The sequence below is a fragment of the Eulemur rufifrons genome, chromosome 16 (genome assembly GCF_041146395.1).
Source record: "Eulemur rufifrons isolate Redbay chromosome 16, OSU_ERuf_1, whole genome shotgun sequence".
Classification (NCBI taxonomy): Eukaryota; Metazoa; Chordata; class Mammalia; order Primates; family Lemuridae; genus Eulemur; species Eulemur rufifrons.
Window position 1 is genome coordinate 20,136,602 of NC_090998.1, and position 27,244 is coordinate 20,163,845.

At 36.4% G+C, this 27,244-nt stretch overlaps 1 protein-coding gene across 1 annotated transcript in view; it reads right to left on the minus strand.

The window, feature by feature from the left end:
- The window catches only part of ABCC9 (ATP binding cassette subfamily C member 9), a 119,401-nt gene that overhangs the window by 50,710 nt on the left and 41,447 nt on the right, over positions 1–27,244 (minus strand). The window contains exons 15-21 of the mRNA XM_069491280.1: positions 23,815–23,919; positions 19,823–19,895; positions 16,506–16,611; positions 7,126–7,164; positions 5,615–5,716; positions 3,521–3,605; positions 2,131–2,211 (exon numbers count right to left, since the gene is read on the minus strand). Of these exons, the coding sequence (XP_069347381.1) occupies positions 2,131–2,211; positions 3,521–3,605; positions 5,615–5,716; positions 7,126–7,164; positions 16,506–16,611; positions 19,823–19,895; positions 23,815–23,919 (591 nt within the window). The remainder of the gene's footprint in view (positions 1–2,130; positions 2,212–3,520; positions 3,606–5,614; positions 5,717–7,125; positions 7,165–16,505; positions 16,612–19,822; positions 19,896–23,814; positions 23,920–27,244) is intronic.

Sequence of the window (27,244 nt, forward strand, 5' to 3'; positions counted from 1 at the left end):
ATTTTAGGTTGCAATGAAGTATAAGATTTAGATCATAAAATCCAGTAGTTTTAAAGTTATCTGAGTTGATCATAGTGCATCTAGCACATGATTTTTCAAAGGGAATCTGACACACACTATTACATCCAGGATTAAGAAAAGTTATAAAAATTATGTCATGTGTGGAAGAATTGAAAACACTATGCTTGCTTAGAGAACTAAGGCAAGTTATGACAATAATATTAGAATACTGATCTATAGCTGCATAAAAGTAATATATATGTTGTTGCAGAAGCAGAATGAGAGCCATTGAATGGAAAATACACAGAAGCAGATTTCAGTCACATAGTAACTTTCCAATAATAAGAGCTATCTGTGGTAGGTGGAATAATAACCCCCAAAATACCCAGGTCCTGATTCCCAGAACCTGTGACTATGTCACCTTACACGGTAAGTGGGACGTTGTGGATGTAATTAAGATTAAAGACCCTCACATGGGGAGATTATCCAGATGGGCCCAAACTAATTATATGAATCCTTAAAAGCAGAAAGGTTTCTTTCCTGGCTGTGAAGAGAGGAAGACGTCACTATGTAAAAGTGGTCACAGAGATGTAAGGTTGCTGGCTTTGAAGATGAGGAAGGCAGCCGTGAGCCGAGGAACGTGGGCAGCTATAGAGGTGGAAAGGCAGGAAATGGATTCTGCCCTAGAGCATCCGGATGGGAACACAGCCCTGCTAACACTTTGCTGAACTCCTAAAGAACTGTAAGATAATAGATCTATATTATTTAAGACACCTATTATGGTAATTTGTTATAGCAGCAATAGGACGCTCATATACTGCCCAACCAGGGAAAGGGTGCCTTAAAGGTAGGCAATGTGTCTTCCGAGAAAGTCATCAAGAAGCTATTAGAGATGATGCTAAAAGTAATCCTGTAACGAACGGGTGGAAATTCACATCAAATTAACCCTGTGACTTCCTTGAATTCCATGATTCTTCAAGTCAGGGTCGTTAAACTGCAGGCAGTGAAATGAAGTAGAGTAGAAAGTCACAGCCAGGGGACCTTGGTCCCTTTCAGATTTCTGAGTCAATTCTTCAGGTGGTTCAGTCATTAATTGATCCCAAGGTTCAAGAAGTCATTTCTAGTTGTGGGTCTATTCATTATAAAAATAATGGACAATTACATGGGTTACTCTTAGATCCTGCTAATAACACCTTTTATGGTGTTATTTTGGAAAAGTCTGGAGACAAGTTATCCTTGGGGAGATCAACCTGAAATGAATGCCCAGTATGTCCAAATTCTGCTACATTCCCCAACAACAGATCCAAATTCACTGGGAAACTCCAAAACCAACTTACTTTTTGAAGAGGTTCTAGAGATTAGATGGAGCGGAGACTCTAAAAGAGGTCTGGGAGCCAGGTGTATAAATGGTTAATAATTGCACAGAAGGAGAAGGCAGGGAAAGGATGCATTTACATACTCTGTTGGTCTCTAACATATATTGTCTATCTGTAAACTAAGTTATTTTGGTTACATTCTGCTGGAGGAACCGAAACAGAGCAAAATCATAATCAACACAATCCTCAAAGTTTATTTGTGGATCCACAGATAGAACTAAGTTATTAATTCACGATAATCATGAGAATCATCCATGGAGCTTTTTAAAGATTCTAGACTCCACCCTTCCAGATTATGGCTAGTAGGTCTAGAATAGGACCGAGATTTCTATAGTTTACAGAAGCACACTGACAAATCTTAACCACAGCCTGAATTGGACATCATTGGAATGGGGTCTACCAAGGGTGTATTTTCTGGCCCTTCTTTCTTTGCCATCAGATATAAATGAGAAGACCTATGATCCTGTCTAGTTGATCCAACACCATCCACCCTCCCTTATTAATGATCTTCCGGTTAAGAAATTCAGATAAGCAACCACTTAGAGCATCTCAGTCTCTTGGGTACCAATCCGGATCCCCTAGATGAACTCTATACGTTGATCTGTTGATTTATATTGTGAGGATTTGTTTCCCTGATATACTTTACACTTTCACAAGTTAAACTATCTTTGAGTTACTTGACTTGTCTTTCTAATGACTCATTTGTCTAGAGGGAAACATGAAACAGAAATAAAAGCAAAGGCCATGCTCTTACCAAGAAGACGATGTTGGTGTTTTGATAAAGAGCTCGTGCCACACAGATTCTCTGCCTCTGGCCCCCACTCAGGTTGATTCCCTAGGGAGGAAGCACCCACAAACACCCATTTGTTTCATTAGTAAATGGTCTGTTAGTATGAATTACCTTTAAAATAGAAATGTCTCTTGAAAAATCTTACATTACTAGTAGTTTATTAATTAAATTGTGAAAACAATGGTAAGAAAAAGTGAAAACTGTCTAAAGGTCAGTGCTCCGATTATATCACAATAGCTTTTGATGGATAACATTAAAATGTTATTAATCCTCCTTCCACTCTGACAGACAGTCCTGCTGTGCAAAAGCGTTATTAACCAGAACACTTGATGAGTGTGAAAGACTGCAAGCAATGCTAAGGTTTTTTTCTAGTTTCCTGATTGTGTCTATAGTTTACTTAACATCTATACCCCTTAAAATTAATATTACAAATTATGGTAAACAGTACAACAGTATGCTTTCATAATGTATTTATACTAATTATATACTTTTTAAAAACTAGTATTAATTGAGAACTTAGTATATGCCAGGCTTGTGTAAGTGGCTTTACATTTCTTACTTCTTTTATTCTTCATAGCAATGCCAATATGTTGGTATTGTTTTCATTTTACACATGTGGAAACTGGGGCTCAGAAGTTAAGTTCATTCTCTTAAACATTGTACTATGAAGCAATAAAGAATAGACATTAAGAACAAAAGCTACAGAGTCAGCATAATCCTGGCTACACCACTACCTCTGGGATTGGGCAAATCCCTGCCCCTCTCTTGGCCTTGGTTTTCTCAGCCATAATATGCAGATAACAATAACACCTGTAGCACAGGCTCATTATGAAAGGAGATAATGCATATAATGGTTTTGCCCAGTACTTGACACTTATTAAAAACTTTTAGTCATTATTGTTATAAAGATTACAGGCACACATTTTTCAGCTGATCAGAATAGTATGACATCAGTGTAAAACAGGTTACTCAAACAATAAAGAACACTTTAATAAGAATAAATAGATGTTGAAAAGAGTGGAAAAAATTGTTGGAAGCAATCACAGTTTCCAAACCCATTACAGTAAGTTCCACGTAAGCAAAAATACATTTGGTTGAAGCCAGAGAGTATGTTCTACTTTCCTTAAGAACTCTCGAGTGGCTAGCACCATGTTAAGCATATGGTGGTTATTCAATAAATACTTAAGGGAGCATAGCATCAAGGCCTCTGTCCTCACATTTCTGGAACTTATCACTGGGACAACATACAACTCCTAAGCTCTCAGATTTTGTTGTGTTCCATTACAGATTAAAAACAATCAGAAGACATTTCTAGATTTTTGCTCATTGCTTAATTAAACTATACATAGCTCACCCTCTCTCCAATTTCAGTTTGGTCTCCAAATGGTAATAAGTCAATATCTGGCTGAAGAGAACAGGCATCTGTGACAGCTTTGTACCTTTGGGAGAAATGATTTTGAATTTTTAGATCACTATTAATACGCAGCCCATAAACCAAGTTCCAGGTTCAATGTCTTGGAAGCTGAAATAAAACATTTATTGAATAACTTATTGTATGCTAGCCTCGACACTAGATTTGTAGATACAAAGATATATAGATCTGGGTTCCTACTCTTAAAAAGCTAGCATGTGAAACCAAAGACTGATACAAAAACATGATGAAAGCGGACCTTGTTAGGTGCTATAGCGGAGGTGAGTACACAGCACTCCTAAAATACAGGGGAAGACATGATTGTGTACACCAAGAAGTTACAGAGGATGCAATGCTTAAACTGTATTCGGAGAGGTGAGTAATAATTTTCCAGGAATAAAATGAGGCAAAGAAAGCTTAAGAAAACTTAAAGGCCAGGCGTGGTGGCTCACGCCTGTAATCCTAGCACTCTGGGAGGCCGAGGCAGGTGGATCGCTTGAGGTCAAGAGTTAGAGACCAGCCTGGGCAAGAGCGAGACCCCGTCTCTACTAAAAATAGAAAGAAATTATCTGGCCAACTAAAAAAAAAAAAAAAAAATATATATATATATATATATATATATATATACAAAAATTAGCCGGGCATGGTGGCGCATGCCTGTAGTCCCAGCTACTCGGGAGGCTGAGGCAGAAGGATCGCTTGAGCCCAGGAGTCTGAGGTTGCTGTGAGCTAGGCTGACACCACGGCATTCACTCTAGCCCTGGCAACAGAGCGAGACTCTGTCTCAAAAAAAAAAAAAAAGAAAACTTAAAGGTGACAAAATCCATGGTGCATGTGAGGGACAACAGGAGGTTCATCATGGCTAAAGCACAGGTGTGGGTGGGCGTTCTTGCATGCTACCACGCATGCTTAAGGGAGGGGAAACAGATGGGGAGGACCGACAGCACCCAAGTTGATCTAGGGCTGAGACTGGAAATCAGATGAATTGGAAGTACAGGAAAGCGTGGGGATTGAAGGTGCTGGGAAAAGTATTCATGGTTTCATTTTCTTAATCACTTAGCCTGAAAATATTCAAATCATTCTTGATTCTTGCCTCTTCTTCTCCTTGTTTATATTTGTCCATTCTTAATTTAGAATTTTTTTTCTCAACCATCCAGTCTTTTACATTTCTACTGTCACTCCCAAGTGCAGGCAACAAATACTGCATTTCTGGGTAATTATTCCAACTAACTCTGAAATGTCTCCTTGACATATCTATTTGTCAGATTTCACTTTCAGATTTACTTAGCTGTTCCCCTTTCGAAAACTTGCTATGCCTCCCCAGAATGCACTTCGTGACATCCAATTGGCTTTTAGGCCCTCCACTATCCTGTCTCAGCCTTCTGAATCTCTTTCTGTCTGGTTTGCTCCCAGGTACTGACCATCCCAAGTAATCTTCCTGCTATAGGAAGATTACTTTCCTCCTCCCTTTCCCTTCCTCATTCTCCTCAACTTTCAAGACCCAGCTTAGGGTCCTAAGACCCACACTTTTGAGAGTGGCTTGAGGAAAGGTCATACTTCCCTATATGGCAGTGGTATTTAAAAGATGGTTGGGTGATGGCATATTCCAGCTGTCCTGTCAGTAGCCTCCTCAGATCCTACATTCTTTATCTTTCCATGGTGAACCTTCCTTCTGCAATTTACTTGGATTTTTTTCCTTCTTTATCTGCTCACCAATAACCTAAACAACACCTCCTATCCTATCCCCACTATCGCCCCGGACACACACACACACACACACACACACACACACTTCAATTGCTGCTCTTCAGTCTTGGTGTACAAATTGTTCTCAACAAGTGTGTAGGATGGGCTGAAACTTCCAATGATGTGTGTCTTCAGAGAATTTATTCCAAAGACCTTGGTGATAAGGATGAAAATGGGGCAAGCAGGGAAGAAAGGAAGTCCCCCATGTAAAGGTTCCAGAAACCATGGACCAAACACAAAGATCAGAAATAGCTGCCATTTCAGTTTTAAACTTTATATGCTCAAAATTACCTCTGTTTGTTGAAAGGACTCCCAAAGGTAATATTTTCTTCTACTGTAGCATTTAATAGCCAAGGCTTTTGAGCTGCATAAGCCACAGAATACCTGCTCCTACTGAGAAATGGAAAAAAAAAAAAAAAACCAGAATTATGCAAGGGTGCTGTGCTGTGTGTATTTTAGCATAACCAAGGGAAACAAAAATTAATAAAATATCTCAAACACAGAAATGGAAAACTTCTAAAAGAGAAAATTTTAAAGATCACCAACCTTATTAAGAACTGATTAAATATGTCACCTAAATTAAAGGGATTAGAATGTAATAAAAATGTCACATGATGTGTAAAATTTGATTTTACTTTGCTAAAGAAATGTTTTAAGGTATAAAGTACTAATCAAAATTTTCTTTTCTAAAATGACTATAATTTAAAAAATAATTAAAAGATTAATAATTCACTCTCTCCAGTAGCCACAGATATTTTACTTTAGATAAAAAGCACTTTAAAAAACTGTGAATTTTATGTGCAGACCTTAAAAAAAGATATGAACTGATACTATAATTATAATATGTGTTTGTGGCTTAATCACATCAACATATTTTAAGGTACTAGATATATAAATATTTCAAAACAAAGAATAGTATCTTTCAATATTGAAATTGCACATTTAAAAATACATATTTCAAAACATATTGAAATAATTTATTTTTTTAAAAATGATAACTTCTTCCCCCCTCTATTTCTTTTGGCTTGAAAATTCTATCAGATGTATATATATATATATCAGATTTTAATTTGCAATAATTAGGAAAATACATATGAGCTGAAGATAAATAAGAAGATGGGATTGGAGTAAGAAAGGGGTAGGTCAGACTTCCAGTTAGTTTATGATCTGTAAGTACTAATTAAGGAATTAAGGTTAAAAGAGAGTAAGGTTAAGAAAAAGAGTAGTTAGAAATGCTCAATGATCTTCCTGAAACATTATGTCTTAGGAGTCAGAAGACATGATAACGTATAGTATGGTAGTAGTCTCTTAGATAATCATATTGTGCAGTAGAACAGCGGTTCCCAATCTCTGACATGTCTGCCTCCCCTGCCCCCTGGTATTTAAGTCTTTTTTTTTTTTCCTTTTAAGTAGATAAAGCAGTTGACTCTCCATCTTTACTTTATAGGCAGACTCCACCACTGTTTAACTCACAGTCAACATATATATTAATTCTTACATTTTTATTTTATGAAACCCCAGACCCAGTTTACTAAGGACAATTTGAGTTTCAGCCAAAATTGAGACACATGTAACTCACTGAGAGGAAAACAGTTGACACAATGAGCCATTTTGTTTGGAAAGTTCATTCTTTTCGCAGCCTGCAAAGGTTGAGAACCACTGCTATTGGAAATACACTAGTACATGTGGATAAATAACTGTATATCATCAGCATGAACGAAATAACCAGGAGTAAGAGATTAAAGTAAAGTCTGAGGAAGGAAGTTATTCTTAGTAAACTCAGGTTAAAATAGAAATAATACCTTCTGGTTGCTTCAAAAGAAGGCTCAGATTCATTTACACTGCAAGTATGGCAAACAATGTTCATTAATTATGAAGTACAAATATAGAATGAATGTGCGTACATATCAGGTAAGAAAGAAAATAAACGTTGGACATATTAAAGAGCTAAATTTCCCAAATGGTTTTTAACATTAATTTCAAAGACAAATTAGATTAATAATATTCTTCTTTTATTTCTTCATCAACTAGGAAATATTACTTAGTAAGATTCCAAGAGATTGCACTGTTATCCTTCCTACACAGTGATCTGGGTTCTAGTCTCAACTCTGTTCTAATTAGCTGCGACCTTGGGTCATCTCTCTAGAATATAGTTTCCTAGCTTCATAAGGATTTTATACTTCCAAGTCTTACCCACCTTTAAAATTTGAATTTAGTCTATTTAAATTTTTAATTAGCTACCCTAAAGCATGAGCAGAAGAAATACTTTTGCTGCTCTAAACATGAAAGGTGCACAAAACACAGCTGACCCTTCAGGAGCATGCCCAAGAAGTCAAGCTATGACATCTGAGTGTAATTAACCACTGATCGATATGATTTATATAAAAAGTCGGGTTTGACTGATCACATTTTGTTATTCCTATATTATGGGGAAAACACTGGAAGATCTATTTGTTTTATTGTTCTAATTTTTAATAATTTAGGGTCAGTTCAATCCCATCATTCTGAAAGACCTGATTTCAATAACTACATGCATAATCAAAGCTTACAGGAACTCCAAAATCAATCCTATTTGACTCTAAAAAGCATCACATGCTTTTGTGGAGAAAATTTACTTAATTATGTTACTTACTGATATTTGGTTTAGAGTTACTAAGGATCATCTTCACTATCGCACACTGCTAATGACATCTTGGGATGGTTGATAGAGGCAAGAAAAAAAACAATCTCAGACTAAAAATTTCCTTTCAATGATTATTCACTGATTTAAGTTACTCATTAAAAATAAAGAAATGCTCAACTTCACACATGATATTTTCCACATAATATGCCTTAGATACCAAGAGATTTGCCTTTATTTTTTTAGTGGTAAAAAAAACAATAGATGACCTCAATAGTTTTAGTTAATCTGAGGAAGAGAGAGAAGAGAGGAGGAAGGGCTGCTGTGTGGCAGAAAGTAACGTACCCAAGTGCCCGTCAATCCATGAGTGGATTAATAAAATATGGTATATGTATACAATGGAATACTACTCAATTACAAAAAACAATGATGATCTAGCACCTCTTATATTATCCTGGATAGAGCTTGAGCCCATCCTCTGAAGTGAGGTATTGTAAGAATGGAAGAATAAGCACCACATGTACTCGCCATCAAATTGGCACTAACTGATCACATGGTAGTAATATTCACTGGGGGATGGGGAGGTGGGGGTGGGTAAACTCACAACTAATGGATGCAGTGAGCATTGTATGGGGGAAGGGCATGCCTCTAAGCCTGGCTTGGGTGAGGCAAAGTCATAACATGTAGCCAAAATGTTTGTACCCCCATAATATCCTGAAATAAAAAAAAAATAATAAAAAAAAACATACAAAAAAGGAAAGTAATGTGTCAACGTGCCTCCTCCTGGCCATCCAGGTGGAAATGTGAATAGACATGAGGAAATGTCTATGAGATGGCGATATGGATTTAGAAGTCATCAATTTATTCAATAGTGATTGATTGAATTCCAACTGTATTTATTCAATATCAATTCAAAAATATGTATTGATTATCACCTAGTGGCAAGAATACTTGAGATACGGTGAACACGGAAGATCCAACCTTTCTTTCATGCTGCTTTCACTTTCGAGGGCGCAGGACAAGGGAACAAGTGAGAAATAAGTAGGGTAAAGGGAGGTATTAGGGCACAGATAAAGAACCAAGATAAAAGAACCAAAAAACCAGGCCACCTTTGACAAATCATAGTAAACAACGTAGTTGACGCCAGAAGGGATAATTAAGAGTGAGCAAGATGAAGAAAAGGCCAAGAGTACTTCAGACCCAGAAAAAATACCCATTGGATGACCAGGAGGTATCCCAATCATACGAGGAACTGATGTAAACTCAGCACGGCAAAAATGTAGGTTTAAATGGCAATGAACTTCAAAAAGTAAGCACAGCCAGAAAGAGCTCATAAATCATTTTACTGAGTTTGAACTTTTCCTCAGAATAACAGAAAAGCACTGAAAAGGTTTAGTTTAGAGATGTCACTCTGATTTCAGAATGTAACAAGGGAATTGGAGGGACAAGAATGGAGGTGACACAGAGCCCATGGAGGCCGTCAGAGTCATGGAGATCAGAAGGCAGTGCCATGAGTTAGGGTGTGGTGAATGAATGAAGAGAAGGAGACACATGAGAAGATACCTCGGATCGTGCGATTAAGTCAATATAGAGGAAAAAGGAGAGGAAGGAGTCAAGGACAGGAAGCACATATGATGGGGGTAGATCATGAATTCAGCATCAGACACATTCAGTTAGAGCTGCCTAAGGAATATCCCAATGACCATGGCCAGGAAGCAGCATTTAAAGCTCAGGAGAGAGATCTGGGAAACAAATGAAGACTTTAAAGAGTGATTTTCCCTCATGATATATGTCTTAGATACCAAGAACTTTGGGTTAAAATAGACATTTATTTATTTATTTATTTATTTATTGAGATAGAGTCTCGCTCTGTTGCCTGGGCTAGAGTGCCATGGCGTCACCCTAGCTCACAGAAACCTCAAACTCCTGGGCTCAAGTGATCCTCCTGCCTCAGCCTCCCGAGTAGCTGGGACTACAGGCATGTGCCACTATGCCTGGCTAATTTTTTTCTATATATATTTTTAGCTTTCCAGATCATTTCTTTCTATTTTTAGTAGAGACGGGGTCTCGTTCTTGCTCAGCCTGGTCTCGAACTCCCGACCTCAAGCAATCCTTCTGCTTCGGCCTCTCAGAGTGCTAGGATTACAGGCATGAGCCACCACGCCCTGCCTAAAATAGACATTTAAATGTAAAGACAGGTGTAAGAAAATGAGAAGAATGGAAATAGTGATTGGTTAAATTTTGAGGGCAATGGAGAGAGGAGGGTCTAGGTCAAATTTCTGGGCCCTGACTTGGGCACCCGTCAAGTGATTTCAGGGGTTGGGGACAAACCCCTCCAAGACACAGAAGGAGAAGCAGATTTTGGAAATATAAGGCATCAGAGTTCAGTTTGGATATGTTGAATTTGCAGCTTCTGTAAGACTTTTTGGAGACGCTATTAGATCTTCAAAAGAAAGATCTTGGCCAAAAATGTATATCGGGGTGTCATTAGTAGAGGAGCTGGAGTCAAAGATAAAATTTAAGGGATAAGCAAAGGAAGGGAAGACTACAATAGACTGAGAAGAGCAGTCAGAAAGATTGAAGAATTAGAATATTCTTCCCCACCTTCCATCTCCACTCCTATTGCAGCTCCTGACTTTTGGAATGATTAATTTTGGCTTATCCTTAAAATGCAAGTTCAAGTAACATTTATTTACTTACTCCATCAAGAAAGCCTTCATTGACCCCACAGACTCAACTCAGTCAGGTCATCTATTATTTGTTCTTATAAAACTCTGTACTTCTCCTTCCTGATATTTATAAAAAAAATAATCAAATAATTAATTATCAAATTATTTTCTTACTTCCTTGTGGTCTCCCCTGCTAAACAGTAAGATTCTTGAAAACAGGGACCTGGCTTACCTTGTTCACTTATTTATCCCCCAACAACTAATCGATGATTTGCATGTAATAGGTGTGTAATAAATATTTTTAATAAATGAATAAATGAAAATGTCATGGAAACCAACAAACAAGTTAGTCTTGAGGAGTCATCAGCGGTGAACAGTTTCAAAATCTATGGAGAAGTTAAGTAGGACTGAGAACAACTTATTGGGACTTAGCACGGAGTCCATCATTACACAAAATAACCTGGTCAGTGTCTAGACTCATCTTCCATCATTCAGTGTGGTTGTCAATAGCACTTAAGGCAATAAGAAAAAGCAAAGAAGTCAAAGCAAAGATGGAAAATCCCCTTCAGGAAAATGGAATAATACTTCATTTATGAAGGCCTCTCCATGTAGGATTTCTGTGTATTTTCTTCCAAGAGTAAAAGTTAAATTTGATACAGTATTAGCAACTTTCAAGTATTATGGCTGACCTATTATGGAATGATAGGGTGACTTTTGCAAGCTTAAGTTAGGAATGATATCTGGTAAAAGGAAGGTTAGATGTCGGCACACACATGCTATATTACATCTGATGCTGGAAAGCTGGCTCCATGTGTTATTATTCCTTCATGCCAGGCAAAGTCATATGAAAAGGAATAACTCCTCAATTCATCTGTCTTAAAATAATTGAACCACTGTTATAAAATTGGTTACACCAAGATGGTAGAACATAGAACATCAGGACACATAGAGCCTAAAGAGTAGGATGGTTGATGGAATGGGTGAGAGGGAAAGGAGAAGGAAACCGAAGATAAATGATGGCTATTTCTCCCATAATTACCCCAATTACTACACATTCTGGACTCTCTCACTGGAACTATCCATCAGATAAAGACTTTTAGTTCTAGCTCTCAAGTTATCAGTAGAAGTAATTGTTTTTCATGACAGTCAGGAAAGGATAACTTCATGTCAGAAGAACTTTTGTTTCTCAACAAATATAAAGCACGCCTGAATACAAGATTGATGTGCAAATTATAATAGCATTCTGACAATTTTGGAGATTTTTTTAGTTTCTTCCTCTTCTCCTCTCACCTTTGTCTTCTGAGGCTATGATATGTCAGACTAGGTCAAAGATATCAATTCCCAAGGAAATATCTGTCAGTGTCTTTGTATACCAGGTTCTACGTGTGTAGATGTGTCCTGGATGAACAGAAGTGCCTTCAGTCCTGCCTAAAGTAAATATTTCTTGCTGCAATAGGTCATAGTACTTTATTGGATTTTGCTCATGCCCATATATGAGGACACACTTAAAAATAAAATTTATGTAACCAGAGACATATGCAATGGTGAAAGAACGACAATAAGGCACTTGGTGTCTTACCGTAACATTTAGATTATTGTTCTGCTTTATTTGTTTTGAGCTTTTAAAAAATGTCAAACAATTTAGTTTGCTGATGTAAAGGACTTCTAAGCATTTGCACATCAGCAACCTATTAATATCAATAATTTCTAAATTAGCTTTGCTCTAATTAATAGTTATATGCCTTTCTTTCTTGGACTGGGCACACAATTTATTATTCTGGAATGAAAAGAGTAATTACAAACAACTCTTTAAAAAAAGGTCAATATTTTTAAATATTTCTGATCCTAAAATATGGTATATCAGAGATTAAGGATAGCATGGAAGAAAATTAAGTAATTATTTTAATTAAGGAAAAATAGAATTTGCATTAGCTTATTCACTCTCTTAGAGGCTTGGTTTTTCATTTGTTTGTATGTTGAAGCCAACCCAAACATTTTAAAAAGAAAACCTTTGTCCTTTCTGCCATGAAGAGATGAAGTTTTTGTCTAGTAAGGCAAATGCTCATAAAAAGATATTTAAATTACAGGGATTTTTATAAATACTCTGAATTATCTTAATTCTCTTCTCATGTCTTCATGCTATTGGCTCTGACTCTAAAATATATGCTGAATCTATTCCCCTTGGTCCATTTCCACAGCTATTTCAAGCTACCTTTATCTCTCAACTGTATACTGGTATATTCCAAACACCAGTCGGAATCCTCTTTTCAAAATGTAAATCATTTCTCCGCTTAAACTTTTGCAACGTCTTCACATCGAACTTAGAATAAAATCTTAACTCCTTATCATGTTCATAAGGCTGCCCCCCTCTCCAGGCAGCCTGAGATTGTACCTCCCTTAGGCAATATCCACCAGCCATTCTAGTCCCCTTTCTGATGCTCACACACACCAAGTTCATTTGCACCTGAGGTACGTTGCACATGCCAGCTTTCCTATTCATGGTCCTGGCTTGGCTGGCCCCACAGAATCATTCATGACCCAGATCAAATGTCAGTTCCTCAAAGATCTTTCCTGAAACATACTCTAAAGTGTTCCCCATTCTCTACCTTTCACTATATTGCCTTGTTTTATCATCTTCACAGCATTTCTTCTGGTCTAATATTATCTATTTTTCCTTGTCGATTACTGTGTTGCATACAGGCCACATTCTAGACTGTAAGCCCTTGAGATCAGGGACTTGCCTTTCTTGCTTATTTCTCCATCCTTCATATCTAGATCAATATTTGGCACAAAGGACGTTCTCACTAAATGTTTGTTGAACAAAAAAAGAAGAGGATTAAGAAGCAAAATATCTATATTCCAGGCTAACATACTAAGAATGGAAGATGGTCCCAATAAGGTGCCATTCATCCCTTTGTCCAAGTGTAGTTAATTGCATTCCTGGATCAAAATGGACAGTGAAGATCTTCATACTCAGGCCACGCTGTTTTGATGTTACCTATACCACATCCTTCCCCCTTCCACATGCCCCCTAAGCCCTCAAATAACATTAAGTAAATTTTCTATTATTATCTTATCAATTTTATTGGTATTTAATTGACATGTGGAATTTGCCTTTAAATAAATTTTAGGAATATGGAGGACATTAAGAATTATATAACATTTTATTAGGATACATTAGAGAGGTTTCTTTCATACTTCTTTCCAAAAAGAAAAATAATCATAACCCCTACTGAGTAAATGTATGCTTCTATCTCATGTTTCCCCCTTTGTCTAGCTTCTGTAATGGTGAGAGAGGAATTTGGGGCCCATATTTTATAATTATGCAGGACTCTAGTACATGCATGTCTGTCTATTACCATCTCAGATTATTATTTAAACCTTATTTTCCTTCTAGATTTCTTTACCTTTTTGAAACTTTACTATACCATGCTATTTTAAATAAAATAATATAGAACCACTATGGAATGAGATAGGATATAAATGTTACATAGGTTTAGGAAAGCAAGAAGATAAATAACTAGATTATATACAATATTTTCTGTAGTGTCATGTCATTTATTTATTCATTAACAAAATGATAATAATTACTATTGACAATATTGGGAGTCAATATTGTCCCAAGTGGAGCTAGAGCTTAGAAAGTTAAATGACACTGGAGAAGAAGAGATTGGGAGAACTTCCTAGAAGTAAGAGAATAAAATCTCAAGCTTTTTCTGTCACTGTCTCTCATTCTTTCTCTCTGTTTTAATGATGGAGAAACAGGGTGAAAACAAAAACTAAAAACTTGATTGTGGTGGTACAAGTCATACAATAGAATTAAATCCAGTAGGACCTGCTTCTCCATCCAAAGTAGAAGGTGATAGTGGCAGGAAAAACAGTCTAGTGCCTGAGATTAGTGACCAACAGGAGCCTGCCATGAAGTAAATTGAAATAGCAATGATTTACTGAGATCTCTGCTGGATATACACTACCAGTGGTCCCTGACCTTTTTGGCACCAGGGACCAGTTTCATGGAAGACAATTTTTCTACACGGGGGCAGGGGGAAATTAAGGGGGCACGTGGAGCTCAGGCAGTGAGGCAAGAGATGGGGAGCAGCTATAAATACACATGAAGATTCACTTGCTCCCCGCCGCTCACCTCCTGCTGTGCAGCCCCCCAGTTCCTAAGTTTCATGGAAGACAATTTTTCCACGGATGGGGGAAAGGGGAGTGGCCGAGCTCTGTGGCCCAGTCCCTAACAGGCCATGGACCAGTACCAGTCCACAGCCAGGTATTGGGGACCAAAGCACTAAATAGTTTCAGGGCTACCACTATCTATTAGACTTATCCAACAGGGATGAAAAGTATCTTCAACATTTCTCAGCCTCCTTCGTTTGCCAGTGACACTGAAAACAGGATTTATACATCTATCGATTCCAGTTCTAATTTTACATCCAAGCATTTCCTTCTCTTAATTGGAATTAAAAGTAGAATTCATTCTAAAAAGGCCCATAAATAGTCTTTACTCATTCTTGAGAGATGTCTGTATACGTAAACAGCAGACTAAGCCACAGTGGAACTCACAATGATAGGTACCAAATGATATTAAAGGCCGGGTGCGGTGGCTCAGAGGCCTGTAATCCTAGTACTCTGGGAGGCCGAGGCAGGAGGATTGCTTGAGATCAGGAGTTCGAGACCAACCTGAGCAAGAGCGAGACCCCATCTCTACTAAAAAATAGAAAGAAATTAACTGGACAACTAAAAATATATAGAAAAATTAGCCTGGCATGGTGGCACATGCCTGTTGTCCCAGCTACTCAGGAGGCTGAGACAGAAGGATTGCTTAAGCCCAGGAGTTTGAGGTTGCTGTGAGCTAGGCTGATGCCACGGCACTCTAGCCAGGGCAATAGAGTGAGACTGTCTCAAAAAAAAAAAATGATATTAAAGAACATCTGTAGGTCTAGAGCAATGTTTACCAACTTCAGCACAACTGATATTTGGGGAAATACAACTCCTTGTTGTGGAGGCTGTCCTGTGCATTGTAGAATACTGAGCAGCATCCTGGCCTCTATCCACTAGATCAGTAGCAGCCCAATGACCCAATGTGATAAACAAATATGTCTCCTGCTATTGCCAAATGTCTCCTAGGGGCAAAATCCCACCTGCTTGTGAACCACTGGTCTGTAGTCCAATTTCTTAGATACGCTATAGCCAATTTCTTCATAAACTCCTTATGAGGAGTGTACTAGATAGGTCAAACTAAATATAATTTACTCGTTATCAGCCAATTATCTATTATGGTTCTGAATTACTTTATTACCACAAGGTGCTTTGAAGACCCCAAACCACCATTCAAATATCTGGAAGAAGCACCTCCTTTTCCTTGTCTTTAGTGTTGCAGGACACACTAGTCAGATCTATCCATATCTCTAACTAGATAATTCCAGTATCTAGTTCAAATTAGGTATGAAGAGAAATAGTTGATTTTTCAGGCTCTTATGAAGGTTTTAGAAAAGATTATTTGATATTTCTTCTCTGAAGACTGAAACATTAGGGAACTATTTGCATCTAAGCTTTATAAATAATGCAAGTTTTCCATAGCTTGTTTTATTATAGAATAAGTTTTTAAGTTATTTCTTTGAATGTTACCCATTTAACTTTAAAAATCTATCTTTACAATTCCAACCTTACTTTTATCTCACAACATGCTAGTTTATATTATTATAAATCTCTATAATAAATTGTTTTATAATTTTTTATTTATGACATTTAAAGTTCCTACTAATTTTTTTAAGAGCTGCACTTACTTCTAAGGAGTCCTCAGACTCACAACATGGGAATTTATTGCTCTAAGTTTTTCTCTTGGAAGACTATCAGATGTATGACAAAAAACAATTAAAAATACACGTACTTGCTCCAGTGAACTTTCCCTTCCAGTGTCTGCATCTCACCGAGGATGGCAAGGAGAAGAGAGGACTTTCCACATCCCACTTGGCCCACAATCATGGTTAACTGACCTAGAGAAATGAAACACAGGATCATAACAGGATGGGATGGAATTCTCTTTGCAAGATATAACCAAACGGCATTTAGAAAAGACTAATGTTTCACAATCATTAGCCCAGTTTTGGTCTCCAGCAATAAGGTATTCCAAATATCTCCTTTCCCCGATACATATATCTTTTATAAAAAGGAAAGAAAAATTAAAACATATTGGTCTTGATTTATTATTTTTAAAACTATGGGAATAATTGACATTAGTAAAGAGAGCAATGAAATAATTACCTAGATCATCTGTATTAGTTTTAACTTTATTATTCAAGTCATTCAGGAGAAAGGTATTTATCTAAAATAGGTAATTGGAATGAAAGTTATTTGGGCTCAATATTAAGACACTCTCTCCATTTTTTCACTTTGACTTGTATGGATAATAGAAAAATCCTAACCTACTATCAGACCAGGTTAAAAAAAAGATTTCTGTTCAATTATCTAGATATTTTAAATAAAAGTTATTGGATTTATTACCAAATATTTTATTCTTTTTGATGCTATTGTAAATGTTCTTGTTTTCTTAATTTCCTTTTGGGATAGTTTATCAGTCTATAAATATTTAGGAATAAACTTAACCAAGGAGTTGAAAGACTTGTACCTGAAAACCATAGGACACTTACGAAAGCAAGCAGACACAAATAAATGAAAAGACTGGAAGAATTAATGTTCACAAACTGGAAGAATTAATATTGTTAAAATTTTCAGGCTACCTAAAAGAATCTACAGATTCAATGTAACCACTATGAAAATCCCAATGGTATTTTTTAGAGGAATAAAAAAAAAAATCCTAAAATTCATATGGAAACACAATAGAACCCAAATAGCCAAAGCAATCTTGAGAATGAACAACAAAGCTATAGATATCACACTTCTTGATTCCAAAATAGACAAAGCTACAGTAATAGTATGGCATCAGCATAAAATAGCCATATAGACCAATGGCACAGAAGAGAGAGCCCAGAAATAAACCCACACATATACAGTCAATTGATCCTCAACAAGCGTGTCGAGATCATACAATGGGAAAAGGATAGTTTCTTTCACAAATGGTATTGGGAAAACTGGATACCCACATGCAAAAGAATAACATTAGACTCATACATTACACCATACACAAAAAATCAGTAAAAATAGATTAAAGACTTAAATGTCAAACCTGAAACTAGAAAAATCCTTGAAGAAAACATAGGAATAAAGCTTCTTGAGATTGATCTTGGCAATTGTTCCTTGGATTTGACATCAAAATTACAATCAACAACAACAACAAAATAGACAAGGAGAACTACATCCGACTAAAAAGCTTTTGCACAGGCAACAATCAACAGAGTAAAAAGGCAACTTATGGAATGGAAGAAAATATTTGCAAGCCATCTATTTGATAAGGAGTCAATATCCAAAATATATATTAATAAGAATCTCCTACAACTCAATAGCAAAAAACCAAATAATCCAATTTAAAAATGGGCAAAGAACTTGAATAGATATTTCCTTGTATAAGACATACAAGTGTCTAGCAGATATATAAAAATATGTTCAACATCACTAATCATCAAGGAAATGCAGGTCAAAACCACACTGAGATATCACTTTCCACCTGTTAGGATGGCTACTAAGAAAAAACAAAAGATAACATGTGTTGGCAAGAACATGGAGACATTGAACCCTTACACATTGTTGCTGGGAATGTAGAATGGTGCAGCCATTATGGAGGTTCCTCAAAAAATTAAAAAAAGAACTACCATATGATCCAACAATCCCAGTTCTGGGTATCTATATAAAAGAATTAAAATCAAGACCTCAAAGATATATCTGCACCCCCATGTTCATTGTAGCATTACTCACAATAGCTAAGATATGAAAACAATCCAAGTGTCCATCGACAGATCAATGAATAAAGAAAATGTGGTATATATATACAATGGGATATTCTTCAGCCTAAAAAGGAAGGAAATCCTGATATTTGCAACAACATGAATGAACGTAGAAGACATCATGCTAAGTGAAAATAAGCTAGTCACAGAAAAGCAAATATTGCATGATTCCACTTATATAAGGTATCTAAAATAGTCAAATTCACAGAAGCACTAATCATCAGGGAAATGCAAATCAAATCCACAATGAGCGATCATCTTACCCTACTTAGAAAGACAAAAATCGCAGATGTTGGCAATGATGCAGAGAACAGGGAACTCTTACACAGCATTGGTGGGAATGTAAATTAATATACTATTAGGTATTTACCCAAAGGAAGAGAAATCAGCATATCAAAGGAATACCTCCACTCACGTGTTTATTGCAGCACTATTCACAATAGTAAAGATATAGAATCAACCTAAGTATACATCAACAGATGAATGGATAAAGAAAATTTGGTATACATACACAATGGAATACTATTCAGCCATTAAAAAAATGAAATTATGTCATTTGCAGCAGGTCATTACGTTAAGTGAAATAAGCCAGGCACAGAAAGACAAATATCACATGCTCTCACTCACATGTGGGAGCTAAAAAGTCGACCTCATAGAGTTAGAGAGTAGGATGAGAGATACCAGAGGCTGGAAAAGTGTGGATGGGAGGGGGGAATGAAGAGAGGTATGTCATCAATGGGTCCAAACAGACAGTTAGATAGAAGGTATAAATTCTAATATTTGATAGTAGAGTAGGATGACTATAGTTGACAACAGTGTATTGTATATTTCAAAGGAGCTAGAATAGAGAACTTGAAATGTTCACAACACGTAGTAATGAAAAATACTCAAGGTGATGAATCCCCCAATATCCTGGTTTGATCATTACACATTCTAAGCATGTAATAAATACTCCCATGTACCCCATAAATATGTATTCATACAAATATTATGTATCAATAAAAAATTAAAAATCTTTCTTAAACAAAATGAGAAATCTACTACCCCATTATTTAAATGACACAAATCAGCAAATGAACAGTAAATATTAAGTAACTTCTCTAAAGGTACACACTCTGTAGTGAAAGGCAGGTCTTATAAGTCCCAGTCATTCCCACAGTGACACAGTGATTCATGAGTGACATGGTGCAAATAAGTAACCTTAAATAATGTTTATGCCTTTAAAAAGTCTTCTCTTTTTTGTGAGGTGCAACTGTCTTGGAAAACTATGGCTGTGATAATTAACCATTGCAAAAATGATTCTTACCTGTTGGAATTCGAATATCTATATTGGATAATGTAGCTAAACCACTGCCCCATGAAAAGTATCCATTTGTGACCTAGAAAAGAAGAATATAGAAATTCAATTATATATGTGGTATTAAAGAATAATTCTAATTAAAATAAATTTTTAATTTTAAAGTGCCGAAAGACTTTCAACACAAGGTAGCTGTTTGACCTTGGAAAATCAGCTAACATATAAATCAATCTTTGCATAGGCTCATTAAGGATACGTACCATGATGATCATCCTAACAAGGTTTGTGATAGAGGGACGCAATTTAGCTAGCACCCATCACTAGGGGATAAGTAAAATGCAGTGATGCATACTACAGAATACAGTGGTACAGTTAAAAGGAGCCAACTATCATAAAAACATTGAAGTAAACTGAAAGTAGACAGATGCTTACGACAACACGACATATTTTACAACAACATGAGCATGCTTAAGCAAGCACATTACAGCTGGCACCATAATCGCTGGGGTGGGTGGTGCGGTAGGGTGGGGAAGTGGGTGGGGTGGATAGGAATGAGGATCAGGGATACAGAGAAAAAAATTAATTAAAATTTAAAGGCAGGAGCCAGACAGACACAAAAAATCACCAATTGCATGATTACATTCATATGAAATATCCAGAATAGGCAAATCCATAGAGACAGGATAGAGACTGGCTGTTGCCAGGGGCAATGGGAGTGGGAAATGGAGAGCACTGCTTAACGGTTTGAGGTTTCCTTTTAAGGTGATGAAAATGTTTTGGAACTAAGTAGAGGTGGTGGTTGCACAATATGTAAAAAATGCCACTGAACAGTTTGCTTTAAAATGGTTAATTGTATGCTATGTGAATCTCACCTCAATGAAAAGAACTTTTTTAAAATTTAAAGGCAGGGCCTTATCAAGGCCATTGTCTATTTCTTCCTGCTGAAAATAAGTAAAAAGCTGAACAAAATATAGCTTGTGAAAAAATCTCATTAAAGCAAGGAGTTAGGAAATGCCAAGTCAAAGTATAAGGAAAAACGTAAATTCATGGATATGAGCCCGAGAGTACCTAAGCCTCTTTCTCTCAAAGGGCCACGTATGTTAAATAGCTAAGAAGAAAAACAACAGGGTATAAGGACTTGTTTTAAAATATACCAGTGTTTATTAGAAATCTATAATAATCACAACAGTGGAATACTGGACAGACAAGTGAACCAGAGAAAAACATAGGCCAGCAATAGAACCACACATAAATAGGTCTTTGATATGTAACTGACACCATACCAAAGATCTTAAAAAATTAAATCAGACCTGATTTACTACTAAATGCAGTAAAATGACAATGCTAAATTTACTACTGCTAAATTTATGACAATTCACTAATAAATCATTCATTTCTGATTTACTTAACTAAATCAAATCTCTACTTAATACTAAACACAAAAATGGACTCTCAGAGTATTAAAGAACTTAAAGTGAAAAGTGTAGCTTCAAAGCTTTTAGAAATTATATAAAATATCTTCACAACCTCTAGGTAGGAAAAGTTTTCTTAGATAAGACAAAAAAAAAAAAAAAAAACCCAAAGCATTAACTATTAAGGAAAAGTTATATAAACTAGACGATAGTAAAATTAAGAACTTCTGCTCACTAAAAGAAAACATAGAGTGAAAAGCCAAGCCACAGAGTGGGAGAAGAATTTTGTATCACATATAACTGTCAAAGAAGTCGTAGCCAGCATTTTTTAAAAGGAAAAGGGCAAATAAGCAGACAATTCATGAAAAAGAAAATCTAAACTCAAACGGCCCAAATAAATACATATAGACCTCTTCTGTAATCAGAAAAATACAAATAAAAACCAGAGCAAGATACAACTGCACATCCTCCCAGTGCACAACAGTTGGCCAAGAAATGAGCAGCGTTGGTGAAGATTCGGAGCAACTGGAACTCTCAGTCGGTACTGGTGGAAGTGTATATTGGTTCAATCACTTTGAAAAACAGTTTGCCATTACCTAGGAAAGTTAAGAATGCACATACCCTAAAACTCAGCAATAGCCCCAGACTGAAAAATACCCAAAAGTCCATCAAAATTAGAACAAATAAATTCTGATATATGTATACAGTGGAACACCATTCGGCAATAAGAATGAATGAATTACAACTATATACAGCAACATGGATGAATGAATTGTACATACCTAATGTTGAGCAAAAGAAGGAACACACACAAACACGCATTTAAACTCAAAAAAAAAAAGAAAACTAAAAATATGTTTTTAGTGAGGAATGCATAGCAAGGATAATCAAGGAAATGAGGACTATAAAAGTTAAAGTGGTAATTATATATATCAGGCGAGAGGTATGAGAGCAAATGTTGTATTGGGGGCATTTTCTGCAGGAGCTAGCAATATATGCACTTTTCTGTAGTTATTGTATTTTACAATAAAATATTTCAAAAATGATAAATGGACTATTACCAATTTGAGAGTTTTCACCAAAATAAAAAAATTAATTTGGGCTTGAAGGTGAGCCTGAAACCACAGTGGCCATTTAGAGGCACAACAAACTCAAAACCATTAATTGGTAAGCTTTTTTTTTTTTTGGGCACATGAAGGGTCAATTTTGGAAAAAAGAAATTATGGTAGCCTCTTTTTTTTACCTTCAAAATGAAAATAAATTTAATAAGGCATAAAAGACATATTTTTAGATTCTTACTATATTGAACAGAAAATGTCAATTAAAAATATTGGTCTCATTTTTTTAGTTATTATCTGGGCATATTTGGGAAGCAACAGCATAGAGGGCCGTTTCTAATCTCTCATTCCTTGTCTTTTCATAGCCTCTAGTTCCCAGCCTGCCTGCACATTATAATTGTCTAGGGAGCTACTAGAACCATTTTTTTAAATGATGCACAGGTGTGTGTGTGTTATGTGTGTGTGTGTATTTTATATATATGCCATATATATATATATATATATGTATGGCTTTCTAGATGATTCTAATGTACAGCCAAAGTTAAGAATCACTAAATCTCTTTTTAAAATTCACACGATATATCCTTTTATCTTCAAAAGGCATGGTAATTTATCCAAACGTCACATATCAAGTTAATGATAGCGGTAGGGCTAACACTAGCTTATTCCATACAATAACGTGTTTACTCCAGCTGCCAAGTGCCTATTTGTGGGAAGATATCATGTCGGGTGTCAAGGAAAGAGAGAAGATTTAAATGTAGCTCTTGGCTTTACTATACATCCCATGCTGAGCCTCCGCCTCTCCACCTCTCTCTGATTGGCCTGTGCCATGCAGGGGAGCTGGATATCCTGGAGTAGCCAATGCAGCCAGTTTTCTAAAAGGACTGGTTTCCTGAACTCCAGCAGCTCTGATGGCTGGAGGCCCTTGACCTCTGCAGGCATCTGTTCCAGTCCACGGTAACACTGACCACTCCCTGGGGCTTGTCCCCAACTGTCAGTCTCCAGCTGGTATGCCTGTGGTTGCCTGTTGTACCTTAAGCACACAGGCCTGGAGACTGTACAAGAGGCCAAGTCTGAAATGAGATCAAAGGCAGTATTGGGAAGCTGGGTGAACCCACACAACACTGGTTCAGGCCTTTCTTGGTTCAAAACAATTATTATCTAATTTATTTCTCTAAAATTTGAACTTTTGATATTGGTGTTCCCTATAAATCAATTTACTTGGTTGATAAATGTTAAGAGAACTAGAGGAAATACATTCCACATTATCTTCTAAGGCAGATTCACCAGAAAGGCTCATTCTTTAGTTATCGAAATGTACTTAACGCTGCCGGAGCAAAAACTGGGGGTGGGAGGTGGAGAAGAGCTGAGAATTACAAACTCATAGGAATATTTTTTTAAATGTTATTAGGATTAATGACTATGACAAAGAGACTTTAAAGACATGATGTAGAATACATTTGCAGAACTTCACCAAAAAGTAGTAACGTAAATGCTTCTATTCACGTAAGAACCCAGGAAATAAAACAACCTTTATTGCAATATCCTCCGTCTCCGCGGGGCGTAGCCGTCGTGTTGATTGCTCATAGCTGTCCAGGTGATATCTTCCAGGCTGCTTCCTGTTTATAGTTTTCGGCTGCCGCATCCCAAATGGAAAAGAACACAAGTTGAAGCTTTATAAGAAAATTGAGGTTTCACTGAACATTAACTCACATTGCTACTTCTCCACTTAAATTCCAAGAAAAAGAAACAAGTACAGTGAATACTTTCACATTTAAATTACTTTGACAGCTTCTCCCCAAAAAAGCAAATAATAAAAAATTGTTAAGCTATAATTTTAAACCTAACTCACACACCTCATAAGAGAAATGAAAATATAATATGAAGATACAATACTTACAAAGGATGAAGTTCAAGTACTGAGTCACCAACTAGGTTTGGGGCAATCTTTCTACAGGGAGATGGATGAATATACCCAGGCAATAAAATACCGTGTGCTGTGTCGAAAGGTGATCAAATTAACTCAGGTCAAACTAGAATCCACTTGTCAGGCTATCGGGCTTGTAGACATTTGAGCGCTACATTATCGATCATCCTCTGAATCATGAGGATTTTGAATCTGATACACTCACATAAATCAGATTGAGCTGCACATCACCCAAGAATTTATTGTGGATTAATAAAAGTATAAACATTGAGAATTTTTTGCCCAAAGATGTACAGTGTTTCATATGGAGATCCATCAGCTACATAGAATGATCTAGTCTATAGCCAATGTTATAGCGCTATTCCTAGTCAACAGACGAAAGCATCCTTTGTAAAGAGGATGCCAGCTGAGGTGTGACGGTCTTCACACATTTAAAGTGAACTTTAGTTAGGTCATAACTGGAAATCTGTCATTCTCTAATTTTTAGTTTAATTTCACATCGAGATAAATGGCTAAAGAGAAGGTAGAATATTTAGCTCTGTAAACTTCTAATTTGGAAAAATTGAAAAGCTCAAAATTTCTTCTAGAAACTTAATGAGCAAATATTCCAACATAAATAATTATCTGTCTTCCTTAAATACTTTAGGGAGATTATGAAGGCTAAATAGTAATATGCTTTAAAACTGTTAAGTTACCTAAAAAACAAAGGATTTTAGAATTGTGAAACTTTTTTTTTTTTTTGGCCTGGAATTGCAGGTTTAGCTTTTTGAAAAATCCACTGGGTTCTACCATGGGACTTAGGAATGTCCTTGAACAATCAGAAATTTAATCCAAACAAGATATTGCTCTTCCAATTTCCATCAACTTGTGTATCAACAGCACATCAAACTATCAGATAGTACATTGCTAGGCTACATGCAAATAAATACACACGTTAAAAAGCCACCGAGAAGATTGAAAGTAAAGTACTAGCAGTGCTCTGTCACATAGAAAATACTGCATACATTTTGACTGAGAGAGAGAGAGAGAGAGAGAGGGAGCACGTGTTCATGAAATTTTATTTTAGCTTTGTTTTTCCTTCCCACAGCCCTCACAGACAACCCTGGAAGTACATTGCATGAGATGTTGTAGAAAGCCACTATCCTTTAGGGTAAATATATTTTCCACACAAAACAGGTCCATACCTATATATAAAATTCAGTCTTCTAAAGTCTTTAATTCTATAGTAGTATTGCCCCCAGAGATCTAAAAGGAATGACTTCATACCCTTCACAAAACTAAGAAGAGGGTGGGAAGAAGAGACGTGTTGACAGAGATTTGAGTCGGAGCTCCACAGATGTAATTTGAAGAGTCTTTGGCTCTAGAATGCCACTAATTCTCCACGGAGATTCTACAGCCAAAACCACTTAACTCCAAGCTTTTACAGAATACATAGTATCTTAAGCGCTCTCAAGAAGGAGTTTCCATTAGTGTTACTTTCAAACACAGCTTTTTTCACTCCATTTTAAAGGGTTTGTCATTTGTGGTTTGGCCCATCAGCAGTGATGAATGACCCTGAAAGACATCAGAAGTCCAGCCTGGTTTCAATATCCCTGAAGATATTGGATGCATTTGAAGGGGAGTCTTTTTTCCTTCCAGAAACCTTCCCTCAGTTCAGTTTTTCTTCTATCCCTCATCTCCTACCAAAAAAAATTATTTACATTTCCCCAGCTCCATGAACTTGACCTCCTATATCCCTTTTCCTGAGGTCATCTCACACTGTTCATCCCCACATCTCTGAAAGATGATCGAATGAGTCCTTTGATAGTCTAGGATTATCCAAATTATGTGATGAGGCTGGTTCTAATCAAATATTTCCCTTTCCTGCTGCCTAAAATATAGACACTCTCTAATGCATTTTTGTCTTCATGTCCATGTCCACACAATACCAAGTGAGCATTTTGAGACATCATTACTCTAGTGTATACAAGCATGCGTGGTAGTTCCTTCTCCGACAAAATCACACCTGCCCTATAAAACAACTTAGAAAGTAGAAGAGTAACTCCAGAAAAGCAGAAGAAAACAGTAAGTCTAAATAAAGCCAAATGCTTGTCTTAACTACTGTTAGCAGTTTTAAATATGATATAAAAAATTAATATAGATTGACTCCCTGATAAAGGCTTTCCAAGTTCTAATCAATTCTAGTAAGAAAACTGCATGTATATTTTTGCTAGGTTACATAAATGATAAACATATTCATATTTTTATCTAATGGTAACATGAATAACTAATGTTAACTTATAACGTGACTCACTTTGTAATAACACCTTCCTACTTTACTGTTGTGAGATATACATATTAATTTGAAAGAATTTTTCAGGCACATCCTTCAAGAAAGTGGTATCATTCAGTTCCATCAATTTAAATGTTATCTAATGGCTAAATGACTCTTACATTTACATCTCCAATGCTGATGTCTCTTCTTGGATTAAGAAGAATCTCAAAATTAGCATGTGCAAAATATACCTCTTGATTCCACCTCAACACACATCTACTCATATCTCCGCCTCCCTATTTCAGTTAATGGCTACACTGTCTACCAATCGCTCAAGCCAATAACGTAGGATTCCTCCTTGAGTTCTTTTGTTTCTTCATCTCCTAATCCAATCTACTAGCAAGTTTTTATCAGTTCAACCTGAAAAATGGACACTGAATTTGATCACTTTTTCACAATGTCCACTGCAACTGCAACAAGAACTCTAATTCTAACCATCACCATCTCTTGTCTATGTGATTATAACGACCTCTTTACTGATCTACCTGTTCACTCGTTGTCCCCATTGACTTCTCTCTATACAGCACCCAAAGTGATCTTTTAAAAATATGTATGAAATTATATTAGTCCCTACTTTAAAATCTTACAATAATTTCCTATTGCATATAGATAAAATCCAAACTCTTTACAGGGTCTACAAGAACCCCAATCATTGTTCTTACGCTGTCTCAACTTTCCCCTCTTCACCAGGATCCAGCCATAGTGCCCTTGTGTTCCTGG